Source organism: Octopus bimaculoides, chromosome 3, assembly GCF_001194135.2.
Source record: "Octopus bimaculoides isolate UCB-OBI-ISO-001 chromosome 3, ASM119413v2, whole genome shotgun sequence".
Lineage (NCBI taxonomy): Eukaryota > Metazoa > Mollusca > Cephalopoda > Octopoda > Octopodidae > Octopus > Octopus bimaculoides.
The window spans coordinates 3,796,747-3,812,343 of NC_068983.1; the positions used below are offsets into that span (position 1 = coordinate 3,796,747).

Here is a 15,597-nt window from a genome sequence, read left to right on the forward strand (position 1 = left end):
AAAAAAAAAAAAAAAAAAAAAAGAAAACTTAAAATAAAATTAAATGAAACAAATTTATCATTTGCATATTTGCAATAAATATGTTAAGATTTTTCTAACTGTTAACATAATCACAGTCAACTCCATCAAAAATCTATCTTAGCAAAATTTCATTAAAAAAATGTGTTTTTCAGAAAGTTATTACCTGCCACCAAGCCTAGTATGTGCACTCATTCTACACCACTTGTGTTAACTCTCTTTTCTTCTCTTCACCTCTCTCAACATAAGGTGTGGCTGGAGAAACTAACCAACCAACATTTGTATTGGCTATTATTTTTATTATTATTATTACTATTATTATTATTACATTAATGCATGCTAATTTAGTTAGCAGCTATTTTACGTTGGAATTTGCTGACCCTTAGTCTCCCCAAATCTCAAGAATCTTTCTTAGGATTCATGCACAATATAGAATGGAACTTTCCTGCAGGTCAATAATGTGACTTTCAGTTGCAATCTCTTTCAGTCTTTTGGGCAGCATTTGACCACAGAGCCACACTGGCACCATCTTGTTAATTAAATACATCATCATTTTGTCCACTTCCCATGCTGAAATTGGTTGGATCAGGGTGCCAGTCATTTCCTATTGGAATCAATTGCTCCAACAGACTGGTGTTTGTCATTTCGTCTGCATGCCACTCCTATCTGCAACCTACTTTGTGGACTGTCCTGGCTACATTTTCTCATTGTACACACACTAGAGAGTTTGGCCAGTCCTTTATGTGATGGCACTAAACGGAGCGTGTAACCCAACAATTTCTCTGTCCTTTATCAACTACTTTACAGCACATACCAGGTGCATTTTCTATGGAATTACCTTGAAGCAAGGTGTTGAGGCTAAAGTATGGAGGAGGGGGAGGTCCAGGAACAGGCTGATTGCTTTGTAGAGAATATGCTTTTGTCCAACCCATGCTAGCATGGAAAGTAGACGTTAAACAATGATGATTGATGACAACCACATATTTTAAATGGATGGATGGGGGAAGCTGGAATGGAACTCAAAACAGGTAAGGAATATGGTGATGATGAGGTGCCAGAACATACATTGCAAATAGAAGCTGACAGGGCCTGGAAAGAGGTGGGGTGGGTGCTAGACGTCAGGTCTATCTAGTTAGGGTAGAAATAGAAAAGAGGTTTGCCAAAGTCCCACAGCGTCAAGATCAGAGACTTGAAGTGTTCCGGATTGCCAGACAGTATGTCAGAGAGAATCGGGATATTGTAGGAGAGAAGTGTGTGTGGATGGAAAATGGTAACGTTTCTGCCAGCTTGCTGACTTAATTATTTCTACTCTCAGCACAAGGTCTTGAAAATTTCTTTTGGAGAAGGGGCTAGTCGATTATATCAACCCCAGTGTTTCGCTGGTACTTAATTTATCAACTTTGAAAGGATGAAAGGCAAAGTCGACCTCAGCGGAATTTGAACTCAGAACGTAGCAGTCGCCCGGGGCGCTAACGATTCTGCCAGCTTGCGATATTAATAATATTTGACTATACTAATAAGTCAAAGGTGGTGAGCAGGTAATTGTGATGTTTTGTAGTGGTGCTGATGATAGTGATGATGGATGGTGGTGACAATAACATCGATGCGTTGCTACTTACATTGTCTGTAGAATATTGGCAGGAATCTTGTCCAGAGTAGCAAAACTGTCCACAGCAGCTCTTACATCATTCTCTGTATCTTCAGAAGTCTACAAGACAAAGAACATATTTCCACAAGTCACAAGATTAACTGCAAAACGAAAGGTAAAAGTGTGTGTGAGGGGGAGGAGGATATGGTATTTAAAGCTGGTAGAATGATTAGTAAGTTGGAGAAAATATTTAGCAGTAATGCTTTGAGATTTTTACATTTTGTGTTTCAATTCTGCTGAGGTCAACTTTGCCTTTCATCCTCCTGGGGTTGATTTTAAAAAAAGTACCAGTTAAGCACTGGGGTGGATGTACCCTGCTCGTCCCTTCTCACAAAATTTCAAGCTCTGTGCCTTGATGAGAAATGGTAATTGGTACTTAATGTTCTGTGTCAGGAAAGAATAGTGAAATACAGTGTCAGATTCTACAGGGAAAAGGAACCAAAAAGACACCATTGGAATGAAACATTTAAAATTTGGATGTGTTTCTGCATGAGAGTCACTACATGGCTGTATGACATGCTAGAAGTAGCAGTCAAATCAGCTCCCTCCAATTATAAACAAAAAAAAAAAGACATTTTTAATCCTTTTAAAGGTGTAAAATGTATTCTGGGATGTAATTATTTGAATTGGTGTCAGTATTGACCCTGTTCCAAGCCGACTGTGTTCTCACAGACTCTCAATATTGTGATTGTCCACGAATTGAGATTCACAATGGCAGACAGTAGGAGGAATGAATAAGATGACAAGAGAATATCATCAAATTTATACAAAACTGTTTGATTAAATATTCTTTTTCCTTTTTGCCCATTATAAAATTGAAATTCAAAGACTGATGATGTCATTCCATCAATGTGTGGATGCTGGTTGCTCTCGTTCATACTTTAAATTTCTATAATTTTGAATTTTTATCACTTCTTATTTTGAACTCAACAAAGACAGATTTACTGTTGAAATATCGTTCAACCAATAAAATGTTTATTACAATCGAACCACGCTCTTCATCTTGACTGATAATAATAATAAGAAATAATAATAATAGCTACTGACCTGATTTTCTGCTGTGCTGTGGTAGTCACAGCTGCTTGATGACTTGAAAATGGATTGCTAAATGAGAAAGAAATAAATCTATAAATTATATTTAACAGACAATGGGAGACATATTTCGTTAACTTTGGTGTTTAGAAAATTCTACAATAGTGAAGACATCTTTATCATTAGGTAAAAAAAAACCCAACAAAAATGAACAGCAACTGGACCTTGGGACAGACCATATAAGGTGACTGTCATCACCCTGGACTATTAAATAACTTCAAGGAATCGTTGACAAGTGCAGGCATGGCTGTATGGTAAGAAGTTTGCTTCTCAACCACATGGGTACTTGCCCAAGGTCCTATTGTGTGACACCTTGGGCAAATGTCTTCATCTATAGCCTCAGGCCAACCAAAGCTTTGTGAGTGGATTCGGGAAAGGGAAACTGAAAGAAGCCTGTTGTGTGTGTGTGTGTGTGTGTGTGTGTGTGTGTGCAGATGTGGCTGTGTGGTAAGAAGCTTGCTTCCCAACCACATGGTTCCAGGTTCAGTCCCAGTGTGTGGCACCTTGGGCAAGTGTCTTCTACTATAGCCTCGGACCGACCAAAGTCTTGTGAGTGGATTTGGAAAATGGAAACTGAAAGAAACCCGTTGTGTGTGCGTGTGTATATGCATTTATGTGTGTCTTTGTTTGTCTCCACCACCATCGCTTGACAACCGATGTTGGAGTGTTTATGTCCCTGTAACTTAGCAGTTTGGCAAAAGTGACTGATAGAATGAGTACTAGGCTTATAAATAAATCCTGGGGTCGATTTGTTCGACTAAAGGGCGGTGCTCCAGGATGGCCGCAGTCAAATGACTGGAACATTAAAGAGAATATATCTCGTTGTTTGGTTAAGAAGTTTGCTTCTCAACCATCAGGTTTTGGGTTCAGTCCCACTGCTTGGAACCTTGGGCAAGCATCTTCTTCTGTAGCCCCGTGATGATTAAATACAGGTGAGTGGATTTGGCAGATGGAAACTGAAAGAAGCCTGTTGTAAGTGTGTGTCTCCATGAAATGGGCTTCCAAATGGCACCCAACAACCAATTTCAAAGACTTGAACTTAAGTTTGGACTGAAGATACTTGTCCAAAGTTTTGTGTAGTGGGATTGAAACAGAATTGAAGTAGTAGAAAGGCTAGGAACTCCCATAGAATTCCTGATCAATAGAACATACCCTGAAAAACTAGGAATGCAGTCTATCGATTAAGATGTAGAGAGGGACGATACAGAAACACAACATATATTGGAGAGAGAGCCCATAGCATAGGAGAGGTGAGAACATAAGAGAAAAGCTAATCAAAGCTATACTGACATGCTAAACTAGAACACAGGGGTTTGCTAGATAACACAGGGGTTAAATCCTATCCACACAAAATAGAGAATAGTCCAAACCTGTAACAGAAAGCATGACTGAAATAGAAACATCCCTATCCCAAAATGGCTGGAGACAGAATAAGGGAACAGAAAAAGAAAATGGAGACACAAATATACATATATATATATATATATGCAGACGTATGACACATATGCACATGCCAAACACATAGACGCACACACAGGCAGAGACTCAAACATGAACAGTGATGTGTACCACATACAGACAAGATGGAGTAAGCAGAAAGAGAGGGAGACAAAGTGAAGAGAAACAAATAGTCATTGAAGAATTTACAGAAGTAAAGATCTTTAACAAAATAACCAATAACAATAATAATAAAGCAGAAGTGAAAGTCAAGCAGTGCATGTGTTTATTGGCAAAATGACCGTCACCAAATATAGAAATATCTGTTTCAATACTGAATTTCACATCAAGAATCTTACAAGACAAACACATAAACGTGCGCGTGTGTATCTATATGTACATCTACGATTACACAGGGGAATGGGGGTTAATCAGTACTTGTCAGGTACTTTATTTTATAAACCCAAAAAGAAAGAAAGGAAAAGTTGATCATGGCAGGATTGGAACTTAGGTTGAGGCCTGGAGAAAAGATTTGTCACTTAGCATTTGTTTGACGCACTAACAATTCTGTCAGCTTGCTGCCCTATGTATGTGCATCTATGCACACGCATAAAACACTGACAGTCACGGTTGTAAAACAGGCATTGAATGTTTACACACATGCACATACATATGTATACATATGAAGAACAATCAAGCCATTCATACAGATATACTCCCCCCCCCCCATACACACAGTCCTATTCTCAGTCTACATAAAAATACAGAAAACTGGGGCAAATACATCTTTGGCTGCTGGAATAAACTTAGTCATCCTCTTTATTTTTTTCCTCTCTCTCTCTGATTGTTACACAGCCACACACACACACACACTATATCGTTGCTGTTATGCTAAACTGTTGTCTATCCAAATGAGTTTTTTTTTTTCCAATATTTATTTTTACATGTAACAGCCGGTTCTTTTGGTCAAACTATCGTATTTCCAGTTGCATCAGATGCCAAAACATCAAAATTTGTTAAAGCTTTAGACTTATGATGCTTTATATGTATGTATGTATTTATTTACTCTCACTCTAACAGACACGAGGATTATACAAATATTGTAAAAATGGACACAGGTTGCTGATCAAATTGTGTTGGTCAGGTGTGTGTGTGTGTGTGTGTGTGTGTGTGTAGGTTTGGTGATGTAAACATGAAAAGTATAACTCAAAACAACGGTATATACATTCTTTTATTCTTTTACTTGTTTCAGTCATTGACTCTGGCCATGCTGGAGCACCGCCTTTAGTCGAACAAACCACCCCCAGTACTTATTCTTTGTAAGCCTAGTACTTATTCTGTCGGTCACTTTTGCCGAACTGCTAAGTTACAGGGATGTAAACACACCAGAATCGGTTGTCAAGCGATGTTGGGGGGACAAACACATAAGCACATATATATACACAACGGGATTCTGTCAGTTTCCATCTTTGGTCGGCACGAGGCTATAGTGGAAGACATATACATATACATACATATATCACTTGAGTGTAGCCGTTGCCAATACCATCTGACTGGCCCTCATGCTGGTGGCACGTAAAAGCACCCACTACACTCTCGGAGTGGTTGGCCTTAGGAAGGGCATCCAGCTGTAGAAACTCTGCCAGATCAGATTGGAGTTTGGTGTAGCCATCTGGTTCACCAGTCCTCAGTCAAATCGTCCAACCCATGGTAGCATGGAAAACAGACGTTAAATGATGATGATGATGAATTACATAAAACTGTCAAATCTAATTCCATAGACAACAAATTGAAATTTGTTGCCCCAGTGTTATCATAGGTACAAGTGTGGCTGTGTGGCAAGAAACCTGCTTCCCAATCACATTGTTATGGATTCAATTCCACTGTGTAGCACATTCTACTATAGCCTCAGGCTGACCAAAGTCTTGTGAATGGATCTGCTAGACAGAAAGTGGAAGAGCCTGTTGTATGCAGGTATGTGTGTGCGTCCCACAGCTACTTGGCAAGCAGTGTTGATGTCTAAAGTCCCCATAACTTAACAGTTTAGCAAAAGTGAGAGTAAGTACCAAGCTTAAAAAAAAAAAAAAAAAAAAAAATCACTGGGGTCAAGTTATTCTTCAAAGAAGTGCTCCAGCATGGCCACAGTCGAATGACTGAAGCAAGTAAAAGATAAAACAAAATATCATAAACTTGTTTGTTAAAGGTTACGAAGCTGTGACATTTTGTCCAAAAGTCGTCTCTTTAAAGACGTATTGTTCTAAAAAACTCTGCGTATCTGGAAGCTAAGAGAAACGAAATCATCCAAACGAGCAGAAATAACTTCACTCTCATTCACTTTGAGGACAATCTTGTTTCACGAAGCTCTGAAACATGCAGTGCCTTTTTTTTTAACACAATACATCTTTAAAGGGACCTCCTTCAGATGAAGTAATGCACCTTAGTAACATTAAGAAGACCTGGCATGAGATGGTGAAGCACAACCTTCTAATGTTGGGCCTCGTGGAGGCGATGACAAGTGACCGAGACCTTTGGAGATATGCTGTGCTTGAGAAGACTGAGCCGAGAAGACCATAACCGTGGCCTATGCCATTGCAGCATAACCAGCCCATTTAAGGATACCCTTCAACCACTGGGCAATAAACTGCGCTTGTGAAGACCCTTTGAGTCAAGTGAAGTCATTGTCATGGTTGATGACAGTACTGCATGATTGGTACCCATGCTGGTGGTATGTAAAAAACACCATTCGAGCGTGAACGTTACCAGTGCCACCTGACTGGCTCCTATGCTGGTGGCATGAAAAAAAGCACCATTTGAGTGTGGTCGTCGCCAGTGCCCCTGACTGGCTCCTGTGCCAGTGGTACGTAAAAAGCATCATTCAAGCGTGGCTGATGCCAGTGGCACCTAACTAGCCCCCGTGCCGGTGGCACTTAAAAAAGCACCCGCTACACTCGTGGAGTGGTTGGTGTTAGGAAGTGGTTTGCTGAATCAGATTGGAGCCTGGTACAGCCTTCTGGCTTGCCAGCCCTCAGTCAAACCTTCCAACCCATGCCAGCATGGAAAGCAGATGTTAAACAATGATGATTAAGTGTGTGGTATTGATAATGTTTACGTTCCTATGATGCTTTGAGCACAAAATTTGAACATACACACACGCATGTGTATTTGAACAACTGCTACCACTCCTCTTTTCTCTAACTGCATACTTCACCAGCTTTTCTTTGATATCACTTATCTTTCTTACAAACCCCAAACAATTTCACTTGCCATCCCCTCCACATTCTTAATAACGTCTCTTCTATCCCTATTCTACATTGACCATTCTTCTGAGTCACCAAATTATCTCTCCTCGGGTCTTAGTCTTGTAGGCAGAGTCTCATATACAACAGACACATACAAACAAATAAATACTAATACAAATTGCACCACAATGCACACACACACAAACAATACACATACACACAGACCTATTACAACACATACACAATATACATACACAAATAACACACACACACAGACCCAGACATAATATATAGACAGACAATACACATACACACACACACGTGTTTACTAGCATTACGAAAAGCCCATTTTTATTTTTAGCTTACTTTAATTTTCAGGTTAACAGCTCTGGGCTTTATACATACACATGCACACAGACACACAGACACACTGAGAGTTGTATACATGCATTCCACATCTAAAGTCTGTCTGTCTGTCTCTCTCTCTCTCTCTGCATGTATTAATCTTGATGTCTTTCTCACTTTCTCCAGCGTTTATACACACTAAGTCTTACTTGGCATTTTCTCATTGGTAGGTATAAATATATTCTTTCTTTCTTCTCTCTCTCTCTCTCGCTCTTTATCCCTCTCGTTACACACAAATACTTTCTCATTGTGAGTATACATAAGTACATCATCATCATCATCATTTAACATCCATTTTCCATCATAAGTTGGATAGTCTGACGAGAACTGACAAGCCCCAGGGGTGTGCCAGGCTCTTCTGTCTGTCTAGGCATAGTTTCTATGGCCAGGTGTCTTTCCTAATACCAACCACTTTGCACTGGTGCCATTTTACATGGCACAGCACCAGTGGGGTCACTAGATAACTTGCAAGACAGGACAAAGTACCCTCGCCTGGGGGGGGGGTATTGAGGGAGGTGGTTTTGTGCCAGTCGATGAGAGGTTAAAACGTTCAATAGAGAGAGAGAAATAGGGGATTTGCTGTAGAAGAGACACAAGGAGATCCCAGCTGGAGAAGGGAGGAGAGATAGAGAGAGAGTAAGGGAGACAGTGGTGGATATGTGTCAGGACATACCTTTAAGGTCGTATATATGTATATATATACATATATATATATATATATATATCATCATTTAACGTCTGCTTTCCAGGCTGGCATGGGTTGGACGGTTTGATTGAGGACTGGCAAGCTGGGAGGCTGCACCAGGCTCCAATTTGATTTGGCATGGTTTCTACAGCTGGATGCCCTTCCTAACGCCAACCACTCCAAGAGTGTAGTGGGTGCTTTTTGTGTGCCGCTGGCACGAGGGCCAGTAAGGCAGCACCAACAACGACCATGCTTAAATGGTGCTTTTTATATGCCACCGGCATGGGAGCCAGTAAGGTGGTACTGGCATTGACCACATTTGAATGATGCTTTTTACGTGCCACTGGCACAGGAGCCAGTTAGGTGGTACTGGCATCGACCATGTTTGAATGGTGCTTTTTACATGCCAGATGACATAGGAGCCAATCAGGCGGCACTGGCAATGACCGTGTTCGAATGGTGCTTTTTACATGCCATTGGCATGGAAGCCAGTCAGGCGGCACTAGCATCGATTGTGAGGCCAAAATTCTTGCAAGCAGTGGAAAAATATTTCATGCTCTGCTGCACCTGGGCCTCTGTACTTAGTGCACAGCTGTTTGCAATCAGAAAGTCATGCACCAAGTCCTCTTTCACCTTGGTCTTCACCTGTAGACTCCGCAGGTCGAAGAGTCTGCCAGGAGTCCTCAATCTGATCTGGTTCATTGTCATTACAGAAAGCATCCAACAGCATGGCTGAGAACATTATGCAGAAGGGGCAAGTACAGAACCTTGCTTGACTCCATCAGTGACTGAGAATGCATTGGAAGAATCACCACTGCCCAGTCCTTGAGCAAGCATGCTACTGCGGAACTGTTGCACCAAACTAAGGAATTTGTCTGGGCAGCCAAACTTTCCTAGGATCTTCTTCAATCCATTCTTTTTCCTCCATAAATCTTCTCTCTTTCTTTTTCTATTTTATTCTCTTCTTCGCTTCCCTTCTCCTCCAACTACACCTCCACAACCTCTGTAGTCTCTCTCCATTTTTTATCTCTACTTCCTTATAATGTTGGAACACCATTATAACTGACATCCATCTATTAATTAACCCGGTTAACGAGGATACAGGATTAGTCCAATTATAATTCTTTTAACATTTAATGATGATTCCCACATAAGCAGAGAAAGAGCACTGTCTTTCTCTTCTCAGGGAAACATAACTAAAAAACAAACAAAAAACAAAGAGCAAACAACAATTTTCCTCTTATTCCCATTAAACATCCCTCCCTCCCTCTCTGTGCCATCAATGTTCCACTCTTCTCTATCTCTCTCTGACTACCCAGCCTCTTTAGCTCCCACCCCACATAATCAGTCGCCCTCTCATCTTTCACTATTTTCTTCTCTCCCTCCCTCCTCACTACACAGCTATCTTTCCCCCACTCTCATTTTCTGTTAGCTCCTCTTCTTCCCTCTCTCTTACACTCCTACACTTCTATTCATGGACATTAAACAATTATATGTGTGTGTGCCCCTGACAGGCTCCTGTGCCAGTGGCATCATGTGAATGTAGCCAATCCCAGTGCCCCCTAATTGGCTCCCGTGCTGGTGACATGTAAAAAGCACCATGCAAATATGGTCGATGTCAGCGCCCCTGACTGGCTCCCGTGCTGGTGACATGTAAGAAGTACCTGCTACACTCTCGGAGTGGTTGGCATTAGGAAGGGCATCCAGCTGTAGAAGCCTTGCCAGATCAGATTGGAGCCTGGTGCAGCCTTCTGGCTTGTCAGTCCTCAGTCAAACCGTCCAACCCATGCCAGCATGGAAAACGGATGTTAAACGAACGATGATGATAATCAAGGATAAAATCTGTAGAGGATTTTATCAAGTAACTAGTATGTAAAAAAACCATTTAGGTAAAAATTAATACAATGTATTTCACTTTTAATACGCAGTATCATCATCAACATCGTTTAACGTCCACTTTCCATGCTGGCATGGGTTGGACGGTTTGACTGTGGTGTGGAGAGCCAGGAGGCTGTACCAAACTCCAATCTGATCTGGTAATGTTTCTACAGCTGGATACCCTTCCTAATGCCAACCAGTCCAAGAGTGCAGTGGGTGCTTTCTACGTGCCACCGACACAGGGGCTAGTCAGAGGATACTGGCATCGGCCACATTCGAATGGTACTTTTTACATGCCACGGGTATGTATCTATATATAGAACATACCCTCCTATCCCTTCTGTACTACTTACCCCTTACCACTGTGGGTAGACCTCCAATACATCTCCAACACCTATTTCTCTCTCTCTCTCCTCCGACTGTTCCTCTATCTTTCTAATTTTCTTCCACCATCCCCGTCCCTCGTCCTACTGGACTTGCCAAGGATCTCCTCTACAGAAAGGTAACCATCTTGGTCCCTTTCTCATACTCCAAGCTCTTACATGACATACAGCTACATCTCTTCGTTCCACTCCCCCTCTCAACTAAGAGGTCCTTTGTTTTGCAAGTTATTTGGCAACCCCGCGGATGCTGGTGTCATGCAAAGAGCACCCAGTATGCTCTGTAAAGTGGTTGGCTTTAGGAAGGGCATCCATGTCAAGAAACCATTTAACGTGCTGGCATGGGTTGGATAGTTTGACAGGATGATGATGATGATGATTTTAAGATCCATCAAGCCAAGAGAAAACATAATAGTGACCGATGCCAGTGCTGCCTACTTGGCACCTGTGCCGGTGGCACATAAAAAAAAACCCTTGACTTTTCTCTATATACCATGCTTGAGAAGACCTGTCAAACCAAGTGAAAATGTAGTCATGGCTGATGCTAGTGTCGCCCACATGGCGCCATATAAAAAGCATTGATGTTGGTGCCACGAAAAAAGCACTGGTGTTAGTGTCATGTAAAAAGCACTCAGCACACTCTGTAAAGTGGTTGGCATGAGGAAGGGCCTCCTGCCATAAAAAAAAAACAGACAATGGAGCCTAGTGCAGCCCCTGACCTTACCAGCTCCTGTCAAACCATCTAACCCATGCTAGCATGGAAAATGGATGTTAAATGATGATGACAATGTCTATCAGGTTTAGCACCCAACTATGTAACAGTTTGCATGTTACCAGTTAGCCTCACCACCAGCCTTACATAAAGAACAACAGACATAAACTTTCCATTTGGCAACTTTGTTATTGTAAATTTTCGACCAAACACCAAAAGTCAGTTTCCTGGGGAAATCCACTTTACACATTGGATGTTAGCCTCATTCAGGTCTCTTACATTTTTCATCCATCCACTTCCTTTATTTTTCTTTTTTCCATTCCCCCCCCTCTCTCTCTCTTCTGTCCATTATTATCATTATTATAATTATAATTATTATTATTCATTCACCTCCTCCCCACATCTTCAAATTTTTGCTTCTTTATTATCATCTCTCACTCTTATATACATACATCAGCATCATAATCGTTTAACGTCCTCCTCCCATGCTGGCATGGGTCGGACAGTTTGACAAGAGCCGGCCAGGCAGGAGCCTGCACCAGACTTCTGTGTCTGTTTTGGCAGGTTTTTAATGGCTGGGTGCCCTTCCTAACACCAACCACCCAGCAGAATGGACTGAGTGCTTTTTATGTGGCACCTGCACAAGCAAGGTCAGTTTTGGCAAGGTTTTCACAGCTGGATGCCCTTCTGAACACACACACATATATACATATATAAAATATCATTTATGCAACGCTATGCACTCATTTTCTTTTTACCCATTTCTAGAATATTCTTGGAATATTTTTTGTGTGATGTCTGTTTCTGTCTCTTTCTTTGCCTCACTTTTGCTTTCCTCTCTCCCTTTCCCTCTGTAATACTTTTTTCTGTCCCTCTGCCCTCCACGACCCTTTCTCTCTCCTCCCTTTATCACACGACCCATGACCATCTGAACCTTTTTCATTCTTTTTCTGCTTTGCTTTTACCAGCACACTAATTTAAAAAATCATGGTAGAGGCCTTGGTCTCGGAGACCACTCATGTCTAGAAGCTGAGGTTGGGGTTAAGCAAGGGCATGCTCCCCGGAGAAAATCCAGCACCAAAAGAAAAAGCCTCATGATAGCAAAGGAGAATGGGCACCAGCCAACCCAAAGGTTGGGGTGGGCTGCACCTGCCTACCTCAGTTACTATGGCATTGAGGTAGGTCCGGCCACCCCCGTTAACAGGGACAAAACCTGGATTTAAAACACTGGCTGATGATGATGATGATGATGTTGACCAGGTCGGTCGCGCTTCTTTGTGTTCCTTCATGATTTGTTTATTTCTTCCTTTGTTCTGACTTTCTATCTGCCCCTTCTGAATGGGAGAAGAGGAAGGAGAGTAAAAGGCAGGAAGGGGGGGGATTCAGGTGGTCTAGAGAGGGGGGGGGGCAAAGGAAGAAGTGATAGGAAGCAAGGTGGGAGAGGGAAGGAGGTGAATAATCAAGGGATAGACTAGAAGTAAACGTGGAGATGAGAAATCTCCAAACACTGTGCTGACAGTGTTGATGACAAGACAAACTCTGTAGGAAATTGACATTGGACAAGAAGGGAAGAATAAAAAAAAAATATTGAAATAATTACCTTCAAATCAATAAGACGTGTCTTAACGAGAGTTGTATATTCAGAGTACACTTCAGAACATTGTGCAGGTACAAAAGGAGCTTTCATGAGGTGTGCCTGAGCAACAAGAGTAAGAAAAATATATTAAAGAATAACTTTTTATGAGTGTTGGAACAGATCATCGTTTAACGTCAGCTTTCCATGCTGGGACAGAGGTAATCTTCTGACCATTGAAGGGATACTTGGCAACCTCAGTAGGACAAGGAAGGAGAGAAAGAGAGAGACAGTCAAGGTGAGAGAGAGAGAGAGAGAGAGAGAGAGAGAGAAAGAGAGAGAGAGAGAAAGAGAAAGAGAGAGAGAGAGAGGGCCTGCCCACGGGGAAAAGTTGGGAAATAATACTACAATTATATATATATCCTCACAGAAGCAATGAAAAAAAGACCGAGACCTCTTGAGGTATGCTGTGACTGAGAAGACCCGGCAAATAAAGTGAGTCCACAGCTGTAACCTATACCAGTGTTATATAACCAGCCCACTCAAAAGTACCTTGGATCATAGGGCGACATGCCGTGCTTGAGGAGACCTATTGAGTCAAGTACATCAAAATCAAATCAAATCAAATGGAAATTGTAGTTGTGATCCCCGTGCCGGTGGCTCGTAAAAAGCACCATTTGATCGTGGCCAATGCCAGCGCCACCTTGACTGCCTTCTGTGCCGGTGGCATGTAAAAAGCACCATCCGAACATGGCTGATGCCAGCGCCACCTTGACTGGCTTCTGTGCCAGTAGCACATAAAAAGCTCCATCTGATCGTGGTCGATGCCAGTTCCCTCTGGCTCCTGTGCTGGTGGCACGTAAAAAAGCACCCACTAGACTCCCAGAGTGGTTGGAATTAGGAAGGGCATCCAGCTATAAAAACACTGCCAGATCAGACTGGAGTCTGGTGCGGCCTCCTGGCTTCCCAGACCCCAGTCGAACCAACCCACCCATGCCAGCATGGACAACAGACATTAATCGATACTGCTGCTGCTGATGATGACATAAATCCTCTCCACACACACACACACACACATATATATATACCGTATAGTATTTATCATATACAATTTTCATTGATTCCTAAACTGAACTCACCTTCAGATGAATTGCAGATTCAACGGGTACCAAATCAGACAACAGTTTGATAAGAAAGGTGAAACTTTTCTGGCTGTTTGCAATCGACTTATTTGAAGAACCAAATGTTAGCTGCAACAAAGAAAAACAGGAACATTCTAGATTAATTTCTTCTGGCAAAATTTTTGTTTGTTTGTTAATGTTTCATAAACATTATTAAGAGGTTGCCGAGTAAGAGAACAATCCATGATGGGGGTACGATATGTTTGGAGAGGAGGGGTTAATTGGCAATCCTTCGGTTACGATGACAAGAGTTCCAGTTGATCTGCTCAATGCAACAACCTGCTCTTGAAATTAACATGCCTTAATAATAACAACAATCATAATAATAATAATAATAATAATAATAATAACAGATGAACAAAAGGCAAAGTTGAGAGATATGACAGGTTAGCTTGGGAAGTTAAACAGTTGTGATTGATGAAAAAGGTGGTAGTAGTACCAGTAATTGTCGGAGCCCTGAGAACAGTGAGTAGAAATCTTGAGAAGTACATGGAACAAATAGGGGCTGCAATAAGGGTGGAGCACTTGCAGAAAACAGCACTGCTTGGAACCACTCGAATACTCCGGATGGTGCTCGAAAAATAAGGGGTGTTACCTTAGTTCACTGGTAGTGAACAGCTGACACCGTAGTACATCTCCAGCGCTAGAAGCTGTGCAAAGATAATAATAATAATAATAATGTGGAACATACCTCGACCCATTCAGGGTATGAAGGGAAGACGTGAGGCCCTTCAAAGCAAGCTTGTCGGGCAAAGAGAAGTGCAGATATGGAACTCTCAACCTCCAGATTTTCCAATCCTTGTTTTAGCATTTCATTGACAGAACCTAAAGAAATAAAGGTCTTATTTATGATGATGACGATGATGATATATCTATATATAAGCAGTTGTCATCACTAACCAGCATCAACTTCCATTTACATCAGGTAGAATGACAGGTGTACAGCACAAACCAATCGATTATCAATGTCCTAACTTCACCAGTAGTTGTGGACTCACTGAGTTCTATCAGTCTAGTTCTGAAAGGACATCACTGGTTCACCCCACCCACTGACCCAGTTCCCATACAATGACAACATTGGATCTATTCACTAATCAAAACTTAACACAGTTATTCATTCTAGTGCAGGCATGGCTGTGTGGTAAGAAGATTGCTTCCTAACCACATGGTTCTAGGTTCAGTCCCACTGCATAGCATCTTGCGCAAGTGTCTTCTACTATAGCCTCGGACCGACCAAAGCCTTGCGAGTGGATTTGGTAGACAGAAACTGAAAGAAGCCCATCGTGTGTGTGTATATATGCATGTGTGCATACACATACACACACACATATATATATATATATATATAT

The 15,597-nt window shown here is 41.6% G+C and overlaps 1 protein-coding gene across 1 annotated transcript in view; it reads right to left on the reverse strand.

Annotated features, from left to right (window-relative positions):
• LOC106883959 (Fanconi anemia group A protein) overlaps positions 1 to 15,597 on the reverse strand; it is an 88,126-nt gene that overhangs the window by 49,143 nt on the left and 23,386 nt on the right. The window contains exons 13-17 of the mRNA XM_052966697.1: positions 14,940 to 15,073; positions 14,207 to 14,317; positions 13,095 to 13,190; positions 2,714 to 2,770; positions 1,638 to 1,726 (exon numbers count right to left, since the gene is read on the reverse strand). Coding sequence (XP_052822657.1) covers positions 1,638 to 1,726; positions 2,714 to 2,770; positions 13,095 to 13,190; positions 14,207 to 14,317; positions 14,940 to 15,073 — 487 coding nt within the window. The remainder of the gene's footprint in view (positions 1 to 1,637; positions 1,727 to 2,713; positions 2,771 to 13,094; positions 13,191 to 14,206; positions 14,318 to 14,939; positions 15,074 to 15,597) is intronic.